Below are 27,207 nucleotides of genomic sequence, written 5' to 3' on the forward strand. Positions count from 1 at the left end.
AAGTCTTGTATAAGAAATGGAAAATGCATAATCAGATAAAAATGTGACAATACTGATATTCCCTCCAGGATTCTCATGAAAAAAAAAAAAGACATAACTCCCTTTAAAGGTGGATGACATCTGTATAATGCTTTATAGCTTTCTAAAGGCACTTTCATATCACTTCATTTATTTCTCATAAGTACCAAATGAATTTAGAAATTTTCACTGCCATTTTAGAACAGATGAAACTCAGGCTAAAGTGGAAAAATTAAGTGACTGCTTTCAGACCCCACAGTTAGCATTTGGAGCCACAAGTAACTGGTAGAATTATAGGTAAATATAAAATCCTAAATTCAACACTGATTCCATTTCCAGGGCTTCTGTCACTAGAGCATATTTATACATATTAAAATAAGAATATGAGCTAGAATTAGAAAATCACAGCAATATATTAACATGTTTAAATTATATTCTTTGGGTTCTCTTTCTCTTAACTCATAGAAAGTTTCAGATAAGTTTTTCTTACTATGCTGAGTTTACTTTTCCTGTTAATTTTTTTCTCAGTAGTAAGAAATCGAACTGTTCTGAGATATAATACATTCTCTTAAAGAGCATTAAAAAATGGTGCAAGTCAGGACTTCCCAGGTGGCGCAGTGGTTAAGACTCCGCGCCTGGGTTCAATCCCTGGTCCAGGAACTAGATCCCACATGCATGCTTCAACTAAGAGTTTGCATGCCAGAACTAAGGGGCCCGCCTGCTGCAACTAAGACCTGATGCAACCAAATAATTAGTAAATTAAAAAAAAAAAACGCACAAGTTGTTAAAACTCTTTTTCAGTATATGTAATTATAATTATTACTACTACTGCAAGAAAACTACTACTAATGATGATGACAGCAAATATTTTTGAATGTTTATCACATCTCAAGCATAGTTTAAGCATCTCATCTGTATTTATTCATTCAATCCTCACAACTCTGAGGTAAAGTATTATTATTATCCACATTTATGAAGAAAGTGAGGCACAAAGGTAACTCTGTCATGATTACACAGAGTAAGCTGCACAAGCAGGATTCACATCAGGCAGTCTGGCTCCAGAACTGAGGCTTTTAAATGCCATGCTGTGTTGCTTTATTTGCTCATATATGTTTTCAAAATACATTTCTTTTACCTGGGACAGGACTACACTGACAATTATAAAAGTTACTTTTATAATAATCTTTGGAAGGTAAAGATAAAATTTGCAGAGGCTTACAGGCTTACCAAGTTTCCTCACAGAGAAGTTCATAGCTAGATGGGTTTTTAATTCAAATACCAGAACTCTTAAAGCTTTTGAAAGGAAATATTTCCGACATAATACTTCATAAAATAAGGATGTTAAATAATATCATTAAAATGGCATTTTTACATAAGCATGGACTTTAATTTTATTAGAGGTTATTATTTCTAATATTCTGACCTGCTTGAGAAGCTGCCTGCATTGCACTGGGCAATGCATTTGGTAGCAGACCTCCTGAGGGTAGAAGGCCACTCAAGTTTATTCCTGCAGGAGTTATGGCACCAGTGTTACAGCCCAGCATAGGGTTTGAACCACTCATCAAAGCTTGAGCTCCACTGCAGGAGAATAAGACAGAGCATTAAACTAGCACTATAAAAGGGAAAATCAGCCACATAATTCCTTGGATTAAAAAACAAACCACTAAACAAACACAGATATTTGTCTTAAATGTCAATTTGGAGGCTTAGTTTCATTTTTTTGCTAGAAAGTGAAAGCAAGGTTGGCAAAAATTAAGTACTGTATATTTATCAATTAAGTACTATATATTTATCAAGTACTGTATATTTACTGAATATTTATCAAGTACTATATATTTAAAATATAATTTGGAAGAGTAATGTCCTAATCAATGGATTAAAAGATGGTAAAACAGAGGATAAACAGGAAAATCTAAGCCACTGTCAATGTGTAGTATCATTAGTGCATGTAATAGATTAATCACCTAAAATTAAAGCATACTTGTTGAGATAGCTTCTATCCACATAGAAACTATTTTCCTTCAATTTCAATAATATGCAATCTGTTCTTAATTTCACAAATAAGAACTTCTTTAGATTGCTTACAGTATCTTAAAAAAAAAAATCAGGGCATCAATGCAAACTTACCAAACAGAGCCCACTACATTGATGAAGTTAAGTCCAGCAGAGTTTGCCATGACTTGGGTGGCCGTGGTTCCTGTAGTTATAGATGTTACCATGGTGGAAAGAGGAATGGTCGTTACAGGCATTGCCTGGCTCAGAGACCTTTGCTGCTGAGCAAACTGAGTTAACAAAGTGGGCTGAGGGGTGAAGCCTGAATCTTGGGGAGTAGGGGTAGCTGAAGGGGTAATAGGAGTTGAGCTCTGAGCATCAGGAGGGTGTGGGGTCGATGAAGGGGTTGGTGTAGGAGTAGATGGCTTAGGAGTTCCAGATCCTGCTCATTGAGAAAAATAAAAATTGCTAGTTTGTTATAAATGGCCAGTCCTTTTTAAAATAAGGTTAATGGAATCTTATTTAGCACTGACAATTTGTTCCAGTTTTTTTTAAAGCAGTTAACTGCAAGTGTTAATTTCTACACATGATACATGAGTGTTGCTACACTCAATTACAATTAAGGATGCAGTATATCACCTACAAATCCCATCAGAGATGCTATTACAGTAACAGTAAAAATATACGTTTGTATTCTACCACAATACCCATTTAAAAGTTAGTTTCCTACATGCTACCTTTGGCCTATAAAGTTTAAAAGGACTTCAAATTAATTTTTGTTATTTACGATTTCACTAATTTAGGACTTCACTTAGAAATATTGCTTATTTTCTGTTAACAGTCTGAGATAAACTCTGAACATATTTAATAAATTACATATGATTTACAATCATATTTGGCACCTAGATATACATATTTAATTCCTAACACATCAAGTTTATCCTCACAAATTTTACAAAACACAGTAATGAAGCAAATATTTGAGAGATAATACTGCATCTTTAACAGTAACTGTGTACTTCTGTTTAAATGTAGAATGTATAGAAAATCTGTTGTGAATGAAGTATGCACAGTTTATCAACTTTTTTTAAAAAAACAAAAACAAAAAACAAAAACCAAAAAAATAAAACCAAAAGCTCTTGAGGTGTTTTCTTTTTTAGCTTTCATGTCCTGCAGAAAGAAAGGAAAGAAATGTGAATGTCCAGAAGCTGTCACTCAACCCTTACTTAAAGTAACAACTGTGTGCAGTAGATTAACATAATCCATACCCACAACATAAGAAGTGTGAATAAGACTTTCAGGAAATTTATAAATTTTTCTTTGTGCAAAACAAGAAGGCAGAAAAATTACACCTTTTGAGCTATCAAGATGAAGATGTTTACATCTAATGCAAAGACCACCCTGTCACTGTGCAGTGTACTAAAACTTTCAGCACACATTAGTTATTTATTAAAAAATCTAAAAAACTGGAATGCTTTTTTGCAAGTTGGTACCTAAATATCTCAGATATTTACTAATTTGAAGAAATTCTCCCAAACTAACGCTAGAATTCTTGAATAACTCTTCTTGATGTTAAAAAAAAAAAAAGTATTCAGTAGTAAAAATTACATTTTAATATTTTCAGATGCTTTATGATCATCCCACATTTTACTAACTGATAACAATTTGTAAGAGTGTAAGAGTGTTATTGAAAAATCGGCTTTCAGTTTACTGTATCACCACCTTGGAACTAGTTGGCTTCTTACATTTACAAAGATAAGACTGCAGCAACAACTCTTATGACTTTTTTTCCATATCAGCTGCATAGTTTACATAAAATGTAAAATGCCCAAGGGTACACTGGAATAAAAAATAATTTGGACTCATTGCCACATTTAACTACCACATTATTTTTTTCAGGAGATGTGTAGGTTACAAGTCTATAAGAAAGGTATACACGAGGTGCATACATAAATACAGAAAAACAAATACAATTACAATAAACATGTAATACATACAGTCAACAAGAGATTGGCACGAAGCTTCTCAAAAAATTACATTTTGGGTAGACAGTACATTCAGATTTCACTATTTCACTGGTCAAAAAGAGCCATCTTAAGAAACACTAATGCAAAAGCTTACGAAGAGTTAATGAAGAATTTAAGTTATGACTCACTTTGTGATGAACTGGCAGGTGACAGGGCAGCTGGAGAAAGCATGCTAACTTGATTGAGATCCATGGATGACTTCCGAGAAAGACTTGGTGGCTTAGAAGCAGGAGGAGGAGTTGGAGATTTAAGAAAGCTGCTGACCTGCTGTGGTGTAAAATAGTTACCTAGAAGAAAAATATACACGTTGTTTCCTAGATTTACAATTTAAAATTCTGAGTAAATCAAAATATGAGTAAATGGATTACGATCATCTGTTGTTTCTTACTCTAGATTACAAAAAACTAAGGAATGTAATACCTGAGGAACTATTTCCTGAGCTTGAGGGAAGTTTGATGGGTGGAGGTCGATGTTTTACTCCCTTCCCCAACACTGAAGACTGAACTGACAGGGTCTCCGGCTGCTAAGACAGTGACATTAAGCATACTCATTAAAATTAAGGTCAAATCAGAAATTCACAAATTAGTAACACTATTATAACTCCTGGATGAAAACACAGTTTAAAAAACTGCAATGTACGTTTAATGTTTATAGATTGGGTATTAGAGGTGTTTCAAAAAAATGTAATTCCACATAAGGAGATCCATGAGATAACTTACAGTATACACAGGATGAAGGAAAGATTTCTGAGTAATAAGGTAGAGAGAAAGTTTGAGGGAGAAGAGCAGAGTAAGATGACAGCAAAGCTTCACCCTTAAATCGTCTCCAGAAAAATAGTAACTGTTGACGCCAGGTGGGTGATCAGTATACACAGATGTTCATCACACTTTTTGCTCTACCTCTGTGTACATTTGAAAGTTTCCATCATAAAAACTTAAGTAATAAAAAGAAAATCAAAAGTAAAAACAAAACTAAACAATACCCCTATCCCTCATCAAACAGTCCTTAACATTTCTCAGATTCCTTGAGAACAATTAGGCAGAAAAAAGTAACAGCACAAAAAAAGCTAAGCAAACACACTTCTGTTTCCTTCCCTGGAGAAGGCTGACTCAAGCTCGCTGAGCCACTGGAGCTATGTGACATCTTCACTGGACACTTGGCTTCGTTCTGGACCAGTTCCTGGTACTGACTGACTACTCTGAAATATTAGGGAGAAAACAGGTAATGATTAGCTAACTATTTTAAACCTAAATTTACTACATAGGAAATGAATAGTAACTGTTAATGAAACAAGTTCTATCAAAAATAACACAAAAATTAAAATTAGACAATTTATCTTCGATAAAAGCACATTCTTCTAATATTTTCAATGACAAGCTAATGCTGAAAACATTTTGCTAATTAACAATCTAAAGATACTTGAGGTATCTTGTCTCTAATACAGAAATACAGGGATTATTTCACCAATAAGTAGCCAAAAGAACTACCCATTGACTCTTACTTATATTCTGATTAAACTGTTACCTAGAAATCATTTTCCTTAGCTACTGTAGATATATCTAAGTTCTCTTATTTAAAATAAAGCTACATTTTAAACATTATCCTTTTAGTTGTTATTTTCCTAATTCTATTTAAAAATCCTAGTAATACCTAGGCATAATTAAAATCAAAGCTTTGACTTCGAATGGAGTAGTCTCTACCCTACAAGAATCCATCCAGATCACAAATAAAGATGCAAATATTTTTACCTCTCAGCATCAGTCTTTGATCCAATAATGAACCTAAATTGTTTTTTAAAAAAGAAAAGTATTAGATAGACTTGTTTTAAGGAGCCCTGAGATTACTTTTGAAGACTTCCATATTTTAGTGACAGTAATTTTATAAACTGAATTAAAATCTACCAAGATATCATGAAAACACAAATTTTAAAATACATTAAAAAATAGGAAGCAATGACCAAGTTCTGCATGCATTACAAAATAATTCTGTGAATAAGTTGGCTGACTTAATTTAAAGGAGATTTACTTTGGCAGAAAACCTATGTTTCAAAACAAAATCTGGGCTGAAAGTTACCAAGTGCTAACACCCTCACAAGTGTCTGTCCTACAGCAATATTCACTGAACTACCATGTACAAGGCCTTTGGCCTTCCTCTCACTTTAAACTTTGATTTTGGAAGACATTATTAATGTCTACATAGCAGGCCCTTAGAATATATTTTAGACAAGGAAGATGGTTTATCGCCAATTTAAATAAAAAGCCTTTATCAAGTCTTAAAAGAGTTTGACATTTATATGATTTCTTAACGTATTAAAATAGTGAGTTTGTTTATTTTTTAATTACCAATTTGAATGATCATCTGTGGAGAAGCTGAAATATAAAATGTAAAAAAAAAAGAAAAAACTTGGTTAATGCAGCTCAAACTTTGACTTCATAGCTATTAAATCAAGTAATTTATGAATATGGGAGAAGGACTAGAAGGTAATAAACCATGCAGCATTTCTGCAGCAACGTCCTGATGTAAAAGGCAAAAAATTCAATTCTCTTCTTGTCAAACAAATCTAATCAGTTGGCCTTTTGAACAATTTTTTTTTTTAATGAGAGAACATATGCCCTTGTGTTTGAGAAAAGTTAGTAACTATTTAAAATGACCAACGTGTATCTTTTTTTTTTTTTTTTTTCCTTTTTTGGTGTAAGCGGGCCTCTCACTGCTGTGGCCTCTCCCGTTGCGGAGCACAGGCTCCGGACGCGCAGGCTCAGCGGCCGCTCCGCGGCATGTGGGATCCTCCCGGACCGGGGCACGAACCCGTGTCCCCTGCATCGGCAGGCGGACCCCCAACCACTGCGCCACCAGGGAAGCCCCCAACGTGTATCTTTAAAGGGAAGACTGCAAAATACAGCTAATCGAAATATCTGATTTTTCTACTTAGCATACAAAAATAAAAACTGTTAATGTGAAAAAATAAGCTGAGGATTGATTCCCTGACTGCTGTTTCCTCCCATTGACTTTTACTTAGGTATTGGTGAGGTTACTCTTTAAAATCCATTTTTCTGCCATAGTTTCAATTAGTATTTTGTAAGGATTTAACATAGAGCTGGCCCCTACTTTTTTCTGCTGAGGTTCTCTTTATTTTTCCTTCTTTTCAAAACAGCATCGACTTTATTAAAAAGCAGAACTAATAATAAAACTAACAAGGAAAACAAAACTAAATACTGGTACCTTGTAGTAAATACATGTAACCCGTAAGTTTAGGAATATCAACTTCAGTTGGCCCTCTATATTTGCAGATTCTGCATCCCCAGATTCAACCACCATGGAATGAAAATACTTGGGGGGAAAATATTCCAGAAAAGTCCCAAAAAGCAAAACTTGAATTTGCCACGGGCTGGCAACTAAACTATTTACGTAACATTTAAATTGTATTTATTACTTATTTACATAGCATTTACACTGTATTAGGTATTGTAAGTAACCCAGATAAAAGTACAAGGGAGGGATGTACAGAGGTTGAAAATACTACACCATTTTGATATGAGACTTGAGCATCTGCAGATTTTGGTATCCAAGGGGGTCCTGGAACCAATCCCCTGTGGATACCAAGGGACAACTATATATGTATTTCTAGAGCCAGTAACTACATTAAGCACTGAGTCTGTGTCCTTACAGGCAGTGCTGAAATATCAAGCATTTTTAACAGCTTTTACATTTAATTTACAGTGAGCTTGCTTCCCATTTAAACAAATTATTGCCCGGAAGCACTTCATGCTCACAGAAAGGTAAAAGTCGTAAGTGGCAACACATAAATATACCAAGAGGGATATGACGGGCATATCTTTCAAAGCAAATATAAGAAGAATTTACAGCACAGGTTTTTTTGGTTTTGTTTTTTAAAGAAATTATTATTTTAAAGAACTCTTGGACAGCAAGGTAACTACAATTTAAGTTTACTTAGGTCTGCTGCCAAATCTAACTGGAGTATTTAACTAACAAAACAGGGAAACTTTTATTCATTAATAGTTCATCAGTAGTTGCTACATACATTCTGATGGCTTATTTTGTCAACTGCCTGTATTTAACAAAACTCACTGGGATGGAGACATCTGACTGTCACTCTCTTCGTCTTCTTTACATGGCTGTATTTTACCATAGTAAAGTGGATCACCAAGTGACTGCAAAATGGTCAGCTTTGTTTTCTGATATGGATTACCAGCTTCACATTCAAATATATAGTCATCTTTTACATCCTGAAAAAGACCGAACATCCCAAATAAATACCTTCTCCAGTAAATACATAGTCAGAATTAACACAAATCAGGAGTAAATGACACACTAACTTACATCTTGCAATAAAAAGACACATGGGACATAGTCCTTAGACCTATTTAAGAGAAAAAAGCCTAAGGGAAAGAAGCTCAGGATTCTTTTTTCAACATGGTACTCTGGGAACAAGAGTTTCAACGGGATATTTAGTTAACAAAGCCCTAGTGAAATGTCAGAATTTCATATACTGAACATATGAATGCAAATATTAAATACTAAAAGGATAAAACTTTCAAAAGCAAACCTGTTTCCATTTGTCATTAGTCTTTTTGCTATTGCACATACCAAGTATCTCTCATGGGACTTCCCTGGTGGTCCTGTGGTAAAAAATCCGCCTTCCAATGCAGGGAATGCGGGTTTGATCCCTGGTTGGGGAACTAAGATCCTACATGTCACGGGGCAACTAAACCTGCACGCCACAACTACTGAGCCTGCATGCTGCAAACTACAGAGCCCACGCGCTCTAACTACAGAACCCACGCACCATAACTAGAGCGAGAAAACCCGCATGCCGCAACTAGAGAGAAGCCCGTGTGCTGCAACGAGAGATCCTTCACGCCACAACAAAGATCCCGCGTGTTGCCAACTAAGACCCGACACAGCCAAAAAGAAATTAAAAAAAAAAACAACTCTCATTTCACTCCTAGATTCATAATTAATTATGCCTATTAATTATGCCACATAATTAAATATGCCTTTAAGAAGTCACTGCAATTAGAGAAACATACACAAAACATTTCTCTTTAAAGATATCCTTAGAATAACTTAATTATTAATTTGAAACAGAAAACAAATCACAACTACCAACAGGGGACCAAAACAAAAGTAAAAATGCAGTTATGCATTAAAATTGTCCTTAGAATGGAAACCGCATCTTATGAAAAACAAAACTAAATTGTTGTTCCCTTTTTTAATTCACTGAACTCCCAGAAAGTTCTTAAAAAAACAAACAAAAGAAGATACCAAAATAAAGGCTACTGTACTTTATATGTCTAATAAATTCAGATCCCAGATTAGAAACAGCATCATTAGAAATGGGAGACTGCAATGGTTACTTACATGGGCTGGCCAGATTGTTGGTTGTGAGTCATCAGATTTGATAAATTTTTCCACTTTGGCATATTTTTCCACCTAAGCAATCAAATCAAGAGACATCAGATATAATGAAATCAGTATTATGACCAAAGAGAAAAACCTAAATAACTTAATACAATACACTGAAACGGGGCAGGACCCTTCCCCAACCCAACCCCCGCCCCATCCCCCTGCTTTTGTCTGTGGAAAAACTTTAGCCGAAGAATAAGTTTAATCAGAGAAGTGAGAAAATGCAGAAACAAAGGAAAACAGTTAAGAAGACCAAATAATAATAGGTTAGTAATGGAGCAAAGTCAAGGCCCTTTAGTTCCTCCTCAAGGGCTATAGATAATACTCTGAGCCCTATCCTGTGAGCTGTCTTGTAGATACTGTAACCCCACCAGGTGGAAGGAGTCAACTACATGACGACCAGGCTGTAGCCATGCCATAAGCTGCCACGATTCCGAGAACTAGCCTCAAAGAAATGGGAACAAACTGACCCTAGAAGTGAAGATTAACTGTCCCTAAAACAATCGAGATGCTGGTCAGACCACTGATGACCAATTTCAAGACGACTGTCAGAGCTGACTGTACTGTTTCTGCATGTAGCCCCCTCCCTCTGTGTATAGAAGCTCTTGCTCCCTGATTGTCAGGAGCGGTAGTCGGCCTTTGGACAGGCATCTGCTCTCCCCCACAGCTGCTGGCATCTAAAATAAAGCAAACTTAACTTTCCACCAAACTGGCCTCTTTACTGTCTTTTAAGTGGTGAGCAGCCAGACCCCACTTTCAGTTACTATACTTTTTAGCACAAAAATTCTTGAATCGCTAATAACACCAACTACTTATGCTTAAGTAGTTTAAAATTCTCCTGATATATATTTAATTAGACCAACTGGTTTTATAAATAAAATGAAATTAGAATCTCTTTTGCCATTAAATAAATGTAATAAACACAGCTGCTGTTTTGGACAGTGCCTCTTCTTTATGCTCCATAAGGTTATATTACATTTGACTTTTAGGAAAACTGGGATGTCAGCGAGGTGATTAGGACCAGGATCTGGGTCATTTCCTTTGGCTGGGTCTCTAATGGAACAGGAACTGTCATGTAACAGTGTGGACAAAACTAGGAAGAGACTAGGGAAGTTACATTAGAATTGGTAAAAATTTTTGTAAATCTTTCCCATTTTCTAGTCAGACTTGAACCATATATTCCATGTATCTCCTACCAGTCTGTGTGAACCAAAAGTTCTCATCTTCCTGGTAACCATGATTCTAAGAGTAACAGATTCACTTGGGCATCTGGTAAAAATTCAGATTCCCATATCCCTCCCCTGGAGACCTAATTCAGTAAGCAGGTCTGAAATGAGGGTTTAAGTGTGTATGTTTAACTGGTATCCTAGATGCTTCAACTGATCGAGTTAGGCTAAGACACTTTTTATTAGGGCTTTGCTACTCAAGGCGTGGTCTGTGGACTCCAGTGCCACCAACCTAGGAGCTTTTCAGTATTGCAGGATCTCAGGTCCTAGCCCAGACTTGTTGAACTGGAACCTGCATTTTAACAAGCAACCCATTTGATTCTTATGTACGTTAAGGTTTCGGAAGCCCTGCTTTAGATATCCAGACTGCCCTCCGAAGCCAAATCCCACACTTTGGTATTTACACTAAATCTCTCTTCTCAGGCCACGTTCCTTGAGGGGCGCATAAGTTACTGAAAGATAATGTGGCTTACTCTCTTGAGCTGTATATACAGTGTACTTCTGATGCTTCTGACAATTTTTTAAAAATCAAAGGTAATAAGAATTATACATGTGCTAGCCTGGTAAGGGTGCACAGAGCAAACATCTGCTAAAATAACTGACCAATTCTAAAGAATTGAGTGAATAATAAAAATAGGAGAAATGGGGAAACAAAAGAAATATGGAACCTCCCATCAAAAGATCTCTTTCCTGTCTTTGCTCATTTATAGTTCATGTGTTTCATGGGCCAGCAAAGAATACCACCCAAGGTTCCTAATCTTGGCTGCTGCTCCAGTATTATTAATTTTTAAATTTAGCCAGTAAGAAAAGCATTATCAGGAAATTATGATGAAATATTATGAAAAAAATCAGTCATTTTATGCATATTATGTAATACGTACATCTTTTTACACATTTTGAAATACTTTGGTTATTATTCCTGCTCTAAACATAGACCTATATTAAGGAGTTACATTTTTAGACAAGTTAATGTGAAAATAAAATAGCTTCTGAAAATGAGCAGCTGACTTAAGAAGAGTCTTAGCACAGAGAGAATGAACTAGTGGTTACCAGTGGGGAAAAGGAAGGGGGGAGGGGCAATATAGGGGTAATGGGGAAAAAAGGGTTATTATGGGATTATATAAAATCACATGTGTGAAACTTCTGAAAACTGTAAAGCACTACAGAATTTAAAGAATCTTTCATTCAATAAAATAAAAAAAGAAGTAGTAAGAGTCTTTGTTTTCCCAAAGTTTAAACTACTATTAGTCAAACTTAGGAACCTTACATGAAAGGACGTGCAATTCATGCACTGACTTACATCCACTTCAGAAGGTATGGCCAAATTACAGGGACTCCGTTTCCACATATCCACACACTAAAAAATTAAAAAGAGTATAAATAAATACACTGAACACTGAAAATAAGGCAAGGCATTTGGTATAATAATAAGCTTCATTTAAAAATATATACTTACGTTTCCTGCTTTAGAAATTTTGAGGTCATAATGCTGACCTGCTTTTCTTTCCTTTCTTTTTTGTAAGAAATCAAGTAATTTTAGCTGAGGAGGAGGTGGACAATGAGACAGATCCTGCTGCCGATTCAGAGAGGACCTGGAATATCTCTTGAAACACCTGAAATATTAAGAGATTAGAAATACACAAAGCTAATACAAGAAACTCAGAAAAAACATGGTTTAAATTAGGTGTTAAATGTGTAATTAAATCACAAATATCTGTAGAACACTGTCACTTGCCAAGGAATGTTCTAGGCACTGGTGAAATAAAAATGGACAAGACTAACGAAATTCCTGCTACCACGTAGCTGACAGTCCAGAAGTGAAGACACACATATACAAGTAAACAGGTCAGATCATTCCAGATAACAATAAGCAGTAGGAGAAAAACCAGGGTACTGTGGTGAATACGTGATAGAGAGGGCAACATTAGGGAAGGGAAGGACTCTGAAGAAATGATGCGTGAGCTGAGACATGACAAGAAGGAACAAGCTGTGGAAAGATCAGGGAAGGAACAGTTGAAGCAGAGAGAGAGAATTTTAAAAGGTGCTAAGGCAGAAACAAAGTTGGCTTATTTTTAAAACAGAAAAATGAAGGGAGGACTAGAGCATCAGGGTCCACACAATGGGAGATGAGGTCAAAGAGCAAGGCAGGGGCCTTGCAGATGAATGATAATGCGTTTAGACTGAATGTGAAGTACAATGGGATGGTTTTCGAGGAATTTAAGCAAGTGGTGGCATGGTCGGCTTTGAGGTTTTCAAAACATTACTGTGGTTTGCTTATATGGCGAACAGACCAGAAGCAAGCGAAGGTGAAGTAGGAAGACCAGTTAGGAAGGATTTTATTGCAGAAGTCAAGATGAAGATGATGGTGGCCTGGCTTAAGGCACTGGCAGTGGGCGTGGAGAGATGTGGACAGAGATACTAGGAGACTTTATAGGACTGCTAATGGATACTATATGGACTTATTTCACTATTTCCAAAGCTGCACCTTTTCCCCAGAATATATTATTTCCGTAGTAAAGCAGGGAATTTAGAAAATGGGTAGGTTATTTCAGCCCCTTCAAACTTGAAGAAGATCCAAAGTGGGCAACTCAAACAATTATGCAAAGATAACTTAATGATGAGCCTACTATAACTGCAGACCAAATTAATATGCATTCTTAACTGCAGTCTGAATTAATATGCATTCTTTTACTTTATTAACTAGAAGAGATAGCTAAAACATTCTAAGACAAATTAACATGTTATAAAAAGGCATTTAGTTAGAAACTGACTTCTCAAACTGTGATCATTTTCCCAGATCTCTAAAAGAAATTATAAATTGTATCTTTAAAGGTAATATTAACAAAAATTAAACTGGTATTAGAAAGTGATAAATTATTCTTTCTGCTCATACCTGTCTCTTCTCAGAATTTCTTTCTATCTTTTTGTGAACAAACTCTGAATTTATAGGTAGTTTGTTCTTCAAAAGAATGCAGAAAATGCATCACTTCAATATAAAGCAGAGTACATATTAAAAAAATCCTAATTCTTACACAATAAAAGTATTAAAAGACAATTAAAAATCCAATTTTAAAAAATCAGGGACTTCCCTGGTGGCACAGTGATTAAGACTCCACACTCCCAATGCAGGGGGCCCGGGTATGATCCCTGGTCAGGAAACTAGATCCCACATGCATCCTGCAACCAAGAGTTCGCATGCCACAACTAAGGAGCCCACGTGTTGCAACTAAGCAGCTGGTGAGCCGCAACCAAGGAGCCAGCGAGCCGCAACTAAGACCCAGGACTACCAAATAAATAAACAAATACATATTAAAAAAAAAAAATCAGAGCACATTTATTCTTTAAAGGGAAAAGATACTATAAATGGCAAAATTTAGAGCTACCGCTCTAGTTCTCTTTTGGTTTATCCTTCCACAAAGGTAATTACCGTTTCATTGGGCGCGTGTTCATCTTTTGCTTGTTATAGAGCAGCCTGTTTGCAGTGCAGGTTACAGCTATAGAAGGATCAAGACACAGTGGTTCAGCTGTAGCTAGAATCAGTTGGCTCTCAAGCAGAAGTTTGTCTTCCTGAAATATGTAAGAGCATACATCAATACCAGATTTAAGATTTTCAAATCATACATATCACTTAATCTAGAGATATTCCTTGGAATATTTCCGCTAAGGAGTACAGTAAAATACAGTATTTCAAGTTCCAAACTAAATGTGTAAACTTTAGAAACTTGACAGCATAATGAAACTACTAATGGAAATTCAGTAATTGGTACAAAGTGGTCAAATTATAAGACTGCCTATCCATTAGCCCAACAAATATTTACTAAGCACCTACAATGTGGAAGACACTGTTCTAGACCGGGGGCGGGGCGGGGGGTGGATAAATCATGAAGAAAACAGATAAAATCCTCTGTCCCCACAAAGCTTACAGGACCAAGATAGATGACAGCACTTTCACTAATTGAGATAACAGTCCCATTCTATACTCAGCTTAACTTCATTACAAGAATAAAAATGACTCCACTAATACTGTATAAACTATATACACCAATTCCAAAGTTTATACAGGATTTTTACCAGTATCATTTAACTTACTTTACTGAATCCTATTTTTCTTTTTTTGCTTAAACTCTGAAATATTTTAATGGCTATTAACTCAATTTTTTAAAAGTCAAATGAATCAATTAATTACTGCTGAATAAAAATTTTTTCAAAAAAGAAACATTGTGGGCTTCCCTGGTGGTGCAGTGGTTGAGAGTCCGCCTGCTGATGCAGGGGACATGGGTTCGTGCCCCGGTCCGGGAAGATCCCACATGCCGCGGAGCAGCTGGGCCCATGAGCCTGTGCATCCAGAGCCTGTGCTCCACAATGGGAGAGGCCACAACAGTGAGAGGGCCGCGTACCGCAAAAAAGAAAAAAGAAAAAAAAAAAAAAGAAAAAAGAAACATTGCTTCTTTCACTAGGTCTATTCAACTTATTATGGAAATTTTCAAAAATACATAAAACAGAAATATAATGACACCCACGTACCAACACCCTATTTTATTTAACAACCGCCCCTCTTTTTTTTTTTTTGTTTTTCTTTGTTTTCCTGGAGTAATTTTAAATACATTTTTCGATGTTGTATTATTTCATCTGAAAAATCCTGCAGGACGCATTGCTAACTGCTAAGGACCTCTAATATCCAGTCTAGATAAATTCCCATTATCTCAAAAGTGTATTCTTAGTTGGTTTGTTTGAATTTGAACTCAAACAAGGCCTACACATTGTATTCGGTTTTTATCTCTCAAACATTTAAAAAAAAAAATTCTGTAACGATCACCTCTTCCCCCATCTTTTTTTCTTTTCTCATGAAACTGATTTGTTGGGATTTGAGCAACTGCTTCCTCAGCGTATCATTTAACTGGGTCTGGCTGGTTGCTTCCTCATCCATGTCATTTAATGGTTTCTCTTACTCCATAAATTACTTTTAAACTGTTGGTTAGATGTAGAGGCTTGATTTAAATTAAGGTTCTATTTTTTAAACAAGAGCTCTTCAACAGTACTACTGTATACTTTCTCGTCCGCCACGCAAGGAGGAACACAAGGATTGACTATCCCACTTTTACACCAGACAGTTTAGTCAGACTATAGGTTTTTCATATCTAAGAAATACAGCCATCTAGATTCATTAAGACTTCCAAGTTGATGACATTTTAAAAAGTTTATCATTTCTTTTACACTTGTTAGCTGAAATTTTTCTAAGGAATTTTCCTTGAAAAGGCAGAATAAAGGCTTTGGTCTCTCCCATTATTTACCAATCTTCAGAGTAAGAAATCAATGCCCTAAGAACCTCCAATGATGACCAGTGAGTTTGTTTTTGAATATTCTTTTAATAGCTTTTAACCTTCTTGTAAACAAAAAGATTACAGCCCAAACTACAATACAACACTTGATAGTTACTGATGAACTGAATCTTAACTTATAATCATATTTCACAGCTAGAATAATTCTCATTATTGATATTTTCTTTACTTTAACTATACCTCTTTATAGTAACAGAGAAATAAGTGAACACTCTTGTGAGTGGGCACCTCACATATACTGAGCCAGCACTGGAGGACTAACTGGCTATTCTCCGGATAAGAGACGTCTCCAGGTAAGAGACGTCCCCTAGGGCTACAACCAGTATGGATGGCAAAAAGACAAGACGAGCTAGGTCTGCTTTAGAATCCTAGATGACAGAATATCAGCATCTATTTGTATCCACAACAAAACATTCTGTTTGAGAGGGGATACAAAACTATGTTTCAATTGGGTGAGGTCAGCCTCACCCTATTATACTACGCCCTAAAAGCAACTGGGACTGAACTGTTAGTTCCTTGAAGGATTACTGCATCTTTGTAGAGACCCTTAACTTCTAAAGCTCATAAATCAATCCCAAACTTTACTCATAAATAGAATTATGAGCAGAAAATATCTTTTGCTTAACTTAGTAAATATTGTTTCATCCTATATATTACTGTTTGGGATTAAAAAACAGAACTAACCTGGGTCCATTTATGGTTATCACTTGTTATTGAATGTACATCACAGATTAAAGTCTAGAAGAAATAAAAGTTAGAAAAACAGATTAATGTATAGGTATACAAACATATGAAGACATTTAATAAGTAAAACTCCAAATAAAATCTGAAATAATACTTCTTAATTAAACATTCCTTACCTGCATTGTTGGACGTAAGAGAATGTGCCTACTTTGGTAACCAGGAGATTTCATGTTACTGGACTGCCTGTAGTCACGTATTTCTGCTATGACACATCCACAGTGAAAAATATTAACCTGTTTTGAGTGAAAATATATAAGTAGATGTCATTTTTCAGAAGCCTATATTGAATGTTTCAGGTTCTTTACATTCTTATGTAATGTTTCTGACCACTCACACACTCTTAAATGGAATTCCTTGGTGGATTTACCACCATATAAACCCTTTAAAAGCAACTGTTTATGTTCATCATGACTCAAGAAGCAGTTTAACACTGTTTAACTGTTTGCTAGTAATAGAATGACATCTGGCATTTGTATACTGTTAATGTTACAGATAACTGGTATCGCTGTTCTTTTTTTTTTGGCCGTGCCATGAGGCTTGCGGGATCTTGGTTCCCTGACCAGAGATCGAACCTGCGTCCCCTGCACTGGGAGTATGGAGTCTCAACCACTGGACCGCCAGGACGGGAAGTCCCTGCTTTTCTTCTTGACACTCACTGGCTCACTGTTGTACTCTGCTAACCCTGTCATTATTATAAATTGTCAATAACCATGCCAGAGTTTCAGCTTATAGATACAACTGCTATATTTGCTCTGCTAAAATTTCCAGAAGATAGGCTTTACTAATAAGAGGAAGAAAGCTAACATTAATTCAAATAATAATCTCTGTTAAAGATACTGTTTTTTAATCCTTTTTCTAAGTCCAAAGGTAAGAATCTGTCACTCAAGTCTTGCTAATTATCACTTGCCACAGTCGCTTATGGTATTGTGTGTTTTCACTATTCAGAACTTTTAGTGGGTACTGTGACCTCCATGTTGTCAGTCATTATTATGCTCATGCTTTTTAACCAACATTTACTGAGCCACTACAATGTGAACTGTGTGTCATTTTTATCAAGAAGCTTCATAGATAAAGTGGTGAGATACTTGCTCAGTGTGGTAAGACAGGCAATAAACATGTAAACAAATAAACAAGGTAACTTGAGACAGTGAAAGCTACAGAGGAAATAAAATAGGGAGGGGCTTAATTTAGACTGTGTGCTTAGACAGAACTCTCTGAGGGAGTAATTTTCTGCTGAGACCTGAATCACAATAAAGGGCCAGACATCTGGGACAGATGAGAAGAGCAGAGGGAAGAGCAGATGAATAAGACAGGTATAAGCTCGGTGTGTTTTAATATGGAAAGAAGTCCCGGACGGCTGGAGTGTAGTGAGTGGGGATGAGAACCAGGAGGTGAAGACAAACAGAAAGGCAGGGGTTTTGTACACTGAGGGGACACTGGAGAACTTCAGACAGGGAACTGTGTTGTTGTTGTTTTCTGTTTTTGTTTTGTAAGCTTAATTTGGTTGTCTGTGGAAAACTGATTTCTAGGGTTCTAGAATGAAAACAGGAAGTTCAGGAAGGTAACTATAGAAGGTCATGACCATATATTTTGAAGGTACAGCTGACACTTGCTGGTGGACTGAATGTGAAAGGTGAGAGTATAGTTATCTGTCAGATTGGAAAGACTGGTAATAAAACTGGTTTGGGAGGTAAAAATAAAAAGCTCTGTTTTGTCATGGTAAGTCTGAAGAACCTAATCTATATCCCAGTAAATATGTATATTTGGAGCTTGGTGGGATAGTCACTGTGATAGAGATAAGCAAGGGATTAACTGTCATTTTTTAAACTCATTAAGCTGTTTGAGATCATCCAGGGAGAGGGTGTTACTAAAGAACAGAATCCCTAGGACTGAACCCTGAACATATTTATGGGGGAACAGAGATGACAGCAAAAAAGACTGAAAGACTAGAGGGAAGAGAAAAACCAGGAAGGTGATGTCTCAGAAGCCAAAAGAAGGGTGTTTCAAGGAGGAAGTAGTTATTTACACTGAACTTTGCTAAAACACCAATTAAGATGAGAACAGGAAAGGATTTTCTTAGAAGCTGAGAGATGGTACAGTATGCTTATATTCTTTATCTACTAGAGAGAGGAAAATAGATAATAGAAGAGAGGAGGGTTAAAGTTGCAAGACCAGGAGAAGGATCCAGAACATAAAGTGGAGAAGATGCCTTAGGAACAGCTTATTTCATCCATTTTAACAGGAAGGCAGGCAGAAAGTGTGGACAGAGATGTAGGGATGCTGGGAGGAAATGGGAGTTCCCATCTGATGGCTTCTTTTTCCTCAGTAAACTACCATAGTATGGCTGGAAAGCCAAGAAAGTAAGCAGTTTCTTTCATAATTTCCTGATTGTAGCTATAGGGAGATTTCCAGTGGATGAGTTAATTGTTATAACAATTTTAGAAGAATCAACTAAATCTAAACATTTCAGTAGAGCCTAAAGGATAAATATCCCACAATAAACCAATTTTCATATAGCTATGGACAATGTCTCATTTCATGTTCCATGCACTAGTGAGAATACAACTAAATACCCTTCATCACAAAACAACATATATCTAGCAAATCTAAGGACATTTTAAAGAGAAAAATTTTGTACCTGAGATTTTTCTAGGAGATCAACCAAAATAGGAGGTAATTCTTCTGCATCCAAGTATTCAAGTAATTCCCCTTCTTCATAAGGCAGTCGAATGGTCTCAGAATCTTAATTTTAAAACATAAAATTTCAGAAAGTGATCAGTCTCACCAAAAAGCCTAATCATTTAAGTAACTTCTGATAAAAAATAAAGAGAATAAAGCCAAAAGCTCTCCTAAAGTCCTTCTTTATTTAAGTCTTAAAAATAAATCACCTTATATATTGCTAAAAAACTTGATAAACTGTATACAGTTTTAGAGCAGAAAGGAAGAAACACCTAACATACTATGGAAAAACGTCTGGCACAGCAATCACAGTACAAATCACAGCCAGCAGTATAGTAATCAGAATATGATAAAATTCCAACATCTGTTAACTAAAAAGTTCCTTGAAGAGTGCTTAATCTAATCTGGAAGTCAGAGGGGTAATCTGGTATCACTTCTGAAAAATGACTACTTATAGACCAAAATTCTCTACAAAATTCTCTACAATTAACAACCACCACAAGAAAAAATTCTTAACTAGGTAAGTTCCTTGTAGAACTCATAGTTTCATCACTGTATCAAAATTTAAATGCCTCTTTAGTGAAATCTAAGAGTATTTATATTTTAAAACTCTATTTTCATATTCACATTAATAGGAATAAAATGTTGAAAACATTTCAAAAGGCAGTGAATCTGCTTAACTTTGAAAGCTTCAGACTCAAAGTATATTCAAAGCACAGAAGAAAAACATACCTTAAAACACCTGATGCTATCTTAAATAAATAAATAGCAACAGAACGAAAGGAAACTTCGACAAGTATTTTAAAATTATGTCTTTTATAATTTAACTTCAAAGACCTCAGTCAGAATACTTCTCAAATTCCAGAAGGCTAATCACACTAGAGGTAACTTCTAATATTCTAACAAAACATCATAAAGAAAACAATTTGGAATCAAAGTCTTCTTTTATCAAGTCATCACTGATCTGAAGGACAGATCATTTAGTAGGTTAAGAAACTACTTCTAAAAGACAGCACATCCGACCGAGCAGAGGGATTTTCGTGGCTGCTGCCCTCTGGAAGTTCTTACCTGATCCATTTTTTCCCCTGAGCATCAGAGAATATCCCTCATTTCCTGGGTACAGGTTGACCACTAAACATGACAATGTCTCCTGCATAACAAGCTTCTCTAACAAGTTCACATTTCTTCTTAATTTCTGCTTTAAAAAGAGGCAGAGCTCATGAAAATAATCCAGCATAACAAAGAATGCAATCATTTAACAAAAATCAGACCTGAGTTAATCTTTTTTTTTTTTTTTTTTGTGGTACGTGGGCCTCTCACTGTTGTGGCCTCTCCCACTGCAGTGCATAGGCTCCGGACGCGCAGGCTCAGTGGCCATGGCTCACGGGCCCAGCCGCTCCGCGGCATGTGGGATCTACCTGGACCAGGGCACGAACCCATGTCCCCTGCATCGGCAGGCGGACTCTCAACCACTGCGCCACCAGGGAAGCCCCTGACTTAATCTTTGATAGTCTTTCCACATCTGTGTAAACTTAATTTTGATCTATTACTATGTTTTAGGCAAATGAATTAATATCACAAAGAAAAACTACTGATCTATATATAAAACAATAAACACACTTAAATATGTACCTGAGTACACAAGTAGCAAATATTAAAAATATTTAAAAAGGAAAACCATTAAATGTAAATATTTTTTAGAAAGATGCTATAATGTATAATTAGTTTCTATTAAGTATAAATCTACATAAATAATTTGGGGCATTTTCTTTGGTTGTACTGTTACAGAGTATATTTCTTAAATATTTTATGGCCTAAATTAGATCCGAACAAGTTCAACAGCTCTAATGAGCTGAAATGTTAAACCCAAAAATATCTAACTGGTTAAAAGGACGTAAGTAATTTTCTGTAAATTCAATTTAACAGCTCCTTAGAAACCACTTTGCTAAGAAAAACAAAAAACTGTCAGGGAACCTAACACACATACATCAAAATCTATTATTTTAGAAATGTATATGATTTAAAATGAAACCCACTTATAATAAATGCTTTCATCAAATCTTATTTGTGAAAGATGTCAATAGAATATGGATTTGAAAATGGATTTGAAAAACAAATCCATTTTGAGTATCATATTTAACATGCATATATATATATACACACAGTCATATGCAGAAAGAAATTATAAATTCTTGATCTATAGTCACCATAGAATCAAAAAAACTGCATTTTGAAAATAAATTTTTAAAAAGCAAAGCAAAGCAACTTTTAACCACATTGATGGGAAGTCAGAAAATGTCTTTCTTAAAGGACCAGACAGTACTTTAGTCTTGTGGGTCATATGGTTTGTATCACAACTACTCAACTCTATTTACCTCAAAATCAGCCACATGCAAGATATAAATCAAGGGGTGCTGCTGTATTCCAATAAAAGGTTATTTACAGAAACATGTTGTGGGCCAGATCTGGCTGGTGGACAATGGCTGTCAACCCCAATTTAGCATCTTCATTTATGTATCTCTCCTATCTTAGTTCTGTCTCTGAGGCAACGGATATGCTCATTATACTGACTGTGGTGACAGTTTATGGGTGTATACTGTGAAAATTAATAAAAGGAAACCTCAACTAAAACTGGAGTGGGGAAGGACTGCAGAGGGAGCTCTTCTGCCCCACCACTCATCATCAATTACCCCAAACAGGAAGACATTACTGATCCCACCAGGAAGAGAACTAACTTCAACTCCCAAACAGGAAATGCAACTCCTTTACTTCCCCAACTAGGGGAAGGGAGACTTTCTTCCTCCCAGCAACAAGCTCAGTGAATGGGAAAGGACTGCAGCCCAGCCAATGGAAAACACCTGTAGCTCAGCCAACAAAAAGCCATCATTTCTGGCACTTTTACTTTCCTCCAATGAACTCTCATTTTTTCCTTGCTGATGATTTTCTTTCCTTGTCCTGCCCTCCTTACAATAAAAGCCTTCCATGTTGTTCAACTCCTCAGAGTATCTCTGCCAGATGAGATGCTGCCCAATTCATGAATCGTTTAATAAAACCAATTAGATCGTCAAGTTTATTCAAATTTTTAATTTGACGTGTTTTTTTTAATACACGTCAAAACTTATAAAATGTATACTTCAAACATACTCAACTTGTTGTATGTCAACTATATCTCAATAGAATTTATGGAAACCATACCATAAGATTTACTCATGGTTTCACAATTATTTTTCTCCTAAAGATTTTAAAGGTTAGATACTACTGGAATTCCACTAATTTTTTGCCTAAGAGGTATTCATTTTTAAAGACAGACAACAGAAGCTCAGTAGAGCCCTTTAAGGCCCTTATGACCTGAGGGTCCAAAAGATATCAAGAAATCAATTTCTATTACATTTCTACTGCCCATACTTTCATGCTAAATAAAAATGAATTAAGTTAACCTGGGCATAAACTAATTTTTCTGACCAAATTCACCTTTTATTATCACATCTAAATTTCCTACATATCCTGTAATAGTTTTAACTTCCCAGTGCAACTCACCATGAAGAAATAGGTTAATTTTCTCCTGTCTTCAGTCTACAAATAACTTCTCAGGAAGAAAAAGATGCGAAAGATAATATATATGGTGGCTTTGCTTCTTCTAACTTCCCAATGAGATAGTCTGTTACTCAGCAAACATGGTTCCCCTCTGCTACCTAAGTAGGTGATCTCTGCCAGGTGCCAGATTAGCCAGAGCTCTGGTTTAGCTGCAGAACTGGCTAGTCTGGTTAGAAAAGATATTTATTCACTAACAAAAATATAAATCATTCAAATCTAATTCCTTCAAATTTCCCTCTTCCACTACATTTAAAAAGTCGTAATAACATAAAAAATTTATACTTACCTTAACCTCAGGCTCTTTTTCGCATTCTTCAATATATAAATCATAAAGTTTTTGAAATATTGATTTTCTAAAATTTAATAAACAAAGGTAGTATACAAAGTAATGTTAATATAATAATCATAAAATAAACATTTTGAATTTTCCTGTAATTTTTCCTCCAATTTCCCAAAAACTAGGGGTGAAGTGGGGTTGGATATGGTAGCTAACACCAACCTAGAAATTTCTAATACAGTTGACCCTTGCACAACACAGGGGTTAATCCTCGTATCACTTAGAGTCGGCCCTCTGTATCCGTGGTTCCTCTGCATCGACAGGTTCAACTAACCACTGACCATGAAGTACAGTAGTGTTTACTACTGAAAAGCATCTGCAAATAAGTGGACCTGCACAGTTCAAACCCACATTGTTCAAGGGTCAACTGTATATGCAAAGTACCCAGAACATTTCTAGCTCAGTGTCTAGGAAGAATGAAATAAATGATGGCTATCATCATATTTCTGTGAGTCTAAGATATCAATTAATTAAGCATTCATACCTTCCACTAGATAGATATTTCCTTTTAGGAGGTCTCTGTCGGGCACTTTCAATGACATACTAAAAAAGAGAAGTTTAAGAAAACAGCTTGTCTTTTGCATACTGCATGAAGAACTGTATTAATAAATCGTGTAAGGCTAAAAAGGCTGTTCAGTCACTCAAGTCTCTGATGCATATTAAATCATACCTTTTAGGGCAACCTACTTAATTTCTAAATATATGTTACAAACAAGTGAAATTTAAACTGCACTAAAATTTAGCACAATATTTACTTACTATATTATAAGCAAAATCATAAGAGTTTCACCACTGTGATTTCACAGGTTAGCAATATTTTCAATGTTTTATGGTTGTTTAGAATATGCATAGCATACCCAATTACAAGGACTCTGTATTTGAGCTATTTTCCCCTTTAATTGAGCAGTTAGAATATCTGTTAAAACAGGAAACATAATTTTAGAAACTCTATGACCTTGTTCAAATGTTTATTCCACTGTGTTATTCAATTTCTATTCCACAGCATTATTATCTGAGCATTCTAAGTAACAGACGATCCAAACATCATCTGGTAGTTTTTATGTATTTATAGAAAAATTTGCATACTCGTCCTAATATTAACGTACTCCTTTGACAGTCACATAAGAAAATCTCTTAAAACTGAGTTCTGTCAATTAAAGACAACACTATTTCAATATGTAACTTAGTCACGCCTCACCTCCGCACGATCCAAAGCTAGTTCTAAAGCTTGTTGCTGTAAAAAGTAAATAGTGTATTTGGTAATATTAGTTATTTTCACACAAACATAATTTAATATACATATAACATTTTCTAATTAAGTGTTTAAATGTGTTTTATTTTCTAAAACAGGTCTAACATTTTTCTTTATTTCTCTCCTCCACCCACCCCATTGTATGCTCAAAATATAGCACAAAGAAAATATATGCAGTCTCAGGCACCTGATTATGACCACAAATTAGTTAAGAAATGCTACCATGATTTTCTCTGGCCATGTTTGTGCAGCTGATACAGGGCTGAGGGTTGGATATGGTAACTACTACCATTTTATAAACATCAACATTTTAAGAGCACCATTCAGGAAAATATACTGGCCATCAGGTATGCAATTAAAGTGAAGCAAAGATTAAAATCCCTTAAGCTGCTAGGAATCCTGAAAACCGAGGGGGCTGTTATGTTGGTATCTAATATCAACTTAGAAATTCCTAATATTATTCAGAGAAACTATAATACAATGTTTCTAGGTCAGTGCCTAGCAAAAATAGAATGAAGGCTATCCTTAGCACGTTGTAATGAATTTAAGATACCATCAGTTATATGCCTGAATTATTATTTAACATTAAGAAAAACGTGCTGCCAATTATAACTGTAAGATGTCACTGACTGTAGACACATTATCACTTCAGTAATTAAAACGTAAAAGCAAATGCATCTTAGAAATGATGAAAATATAGTATTATTATTACAAGTACAATTTGAGACCTACTAGTAGATCCCCATCCTTCATTGATTTCTTAGAGACCCTTATTATAAGGCAAGAGGGAGAAATAAGGTGGTTAACTGTCTTCCTTATTTGTACAGCATTCTTCTGTAATGATACCCAAGAATAAAAAGTACTAGATTTAAAAAAAAATTAAGCAAATACACCACCACTGATTTCTTTCTGGTTTTGTGGTTTGGGTATCACATAGAGTTACAGCATTTTTCATTCACAATGACAGTCATTTTTAATTTCACTGAGAGGCAAAGAACTTTCAATTTTTATTTACAAGAACCTATATTTTTGTTTTATTTTGCAGACTCCAATACTTCAGTCTACTAAGTTGCATGGAATAAAAGCTCCTAGCACCCACCAAAATCCCAAGAGGGTAGGGAGAATAAATATTGCCAGACTTTGGAAATCAAGAAAAAGTTGAAGAGACCCTGTCCTCCTAGTCCTAAGGACGGAGAATACATATGATTATAAAAATAGTTGGCCTTTTTTCTTTTTATTTAATAGATCTTTATGGGAGTATAATTGCTTCACAATACTGTGTTAGTTTCTGTTGTACAGCACAGTGAATCAGTCATATGCATACATATGTCCCCATATCCCCTCCCTCTTGAGCCTCCCTTCCACCCTCCCTATCCCATGTCTTTAGGTCATCGCAAAGCACTGAGCTGATCTCCCTGTGCTATGCTGCTGTTTCCCACTAGCTATTTTACATTCAGTGTGTATATAAGTCGATGCTACTCTCACTTCGCCCCAGCTTCCCTCTCCCCCCCAGCTTCCCTCTCCCCCCCGCCCCCGCCACCCCGTGTCCTCATGTCCATTCTCTACATCTGCATCTTTACTCCTGCCCTGCCACTAGGCTCATCAGTACCATTTTTTTTTAGATTCCATAGATATGTTAGCATATGGTATTTGTTTTTCTCTTTCTGATTTACTTCACTCTGTATGACAGACTCTAGGTCCAACCACCTCACTACAAATGACTCAATTTCGTTTCTTTTTATGGCTGAGTAATATTCCATTTTATATATGTGCCACAAGTTCTTTATCCATTCATCTGTTGATGGACAATTAGGTTGCTTCCATGTCCTGGCTATTGTAAATTGTGCTTCAATGAACACTGTGGTACCTCTTTTTTTTTTTTTTTGATGTGGACCACTTTTAAAGTCTTTATTGAATTTGTTACAGTACTGCTTCTGTTTTATGTTTTGATTTTTTGGTCCCGAGGCATGTGGGATTCCTAGCTCCCTGACCAGGGATCAAACCTGCATCCCCTGCACTGGAAGGCGAAGTCTTAACCTCTGGACCACCAGGGAAGTCCCTAGCTGGGCTTTTTAAACAGCAATAGAACCCCTACATATCAAGCATCTAAATGGAGTTAAGTAAAAAAGTCTAAAATATGCCAGTATTTCAAAAGTTTGTTAAAATAAATTTATACCAATTTAATTTATTAAAATATCTTATGGGCAGATTTCAATGAAACTGTTTCCCAGGATTCAAGATGGGATTCTTGAGAATAAACTATTTTCCAACATAAAAACATAATGAATATGTACTCTTGACAAAAACACAAGGTTCTTTTAATTATTTTGGCCATAAAACCTTCAAGTAAGTTTAGATCAAAAAATTATAATAAACACAATCAAATGTATACTCTAGGACAATTTCAAACAGCCAGTCTTCTCAAGTAAATATTTAATCTTCTGATATCAAAACTTTAAAAGCTCCAGTGAGATATACTTGCATATGTAAACACTAGTATCGTTATATTCACTATTGTGTTCAAATACTTAAGAGGGAAGTGACTGGCTAATACGAATGCAAAATATAAGGCAAG

General features: G+C 35.7%; 1 protein-coding gene across 6 annotated transcripts in view; it reads right to left on the minus strand.

Annotated features, from left to right (window-relative positions):
- SUPT20H (SPT20 homolog, SAGA complex component) overlaps positions 1–27,207 on the minus strand; it is a gene marked incomplete at its 3' end in the record, with an annotated part of 39,648 nt that overhangs the window by 9,147 nt on the left and 3,294 nt on the right. For 2 of the 6 annotated variants that reach the window (XM_082859754.1, XM_082859753.1), the window contains exons 3-21: positions 24,579–24,614; positions 23,865–23,923; positions 23,330–23,396; positions 20,518–20,647; positions 19,409–19,512; positions 16,887–17,003; positions 16,711–16,764; positions 14,115–14,254; positions 12,144–12,300; positions 11,988–12,044; positions 9,417–9,488; positions 8,124–8,281; positions 6,380–6,406; positions 5,786–5,818; positions 5,118–5,235; positions 4,458–4,560; positions 4,166–4,324; positions 2,146–2,215; positions 1,442–1,596 (exon numbers count right to left, since the gene is read on the minus strand). In XM_082859754.1, coding sequence (XP_082715880.1) covers positions 1,442–1,596; positions 2,146–2,215; positions 4,166–4,324; positions 4,458–4,560; positions 5,118–5,235; positions 5,786–5,818; positions 6,380–6,406; positions 8,124–8,281; positions 9,417–9,488; positions 11,988–12,044; positions 12,144–12,300; positions 14,115–14,254; positions 16,711–16,764; positions 16,887–17,003; positions 19,409–19,512; positions 20,518–20,647; positions 23,330–23,396; positions 23,865–23,923; positions 24,579–24,614 — 1,816 coding nt within the window. Of the gene's footprint in view, positions 1–1,441; positions 1,597–2,145; positions 2,453–4,154; positions 4,325–4,457; positions 4,561–5,117; positions 5,236–5,785; positions 5,819–6,379; positions 6,407–8,123; positions 8,282–9,416; positions 9,489–11,987; positions 12,045–12,143; positions 12,301–14,114; positions 14,255–16,710; positions 16,765–16,886; positions 17,004–19,408; positions 19,513–20,517; positions 20,648–23,329; positions 23,397–23,864; positions 23,924–24,578; positions 24,615–27,207 lie in introns of those variants that run through there. The other 4 variants (XM_082859758.1, XM_082859755.1, XM_082859756.1 and 1 more) reach the window with 4 other exon arrangements.

The sequence above is a fragment of the Leucopleurus acutus genome (assembly GCF_964270905.1).
Source record: "Leucopleurus acutus genome assembly, chromosome: 18".
NCBI lineage: Eukaryota > Metazoa > Chordata > Mammalia > Artiodactyla > Delphinidae > Leucopleurus > Leucopleurus acutus.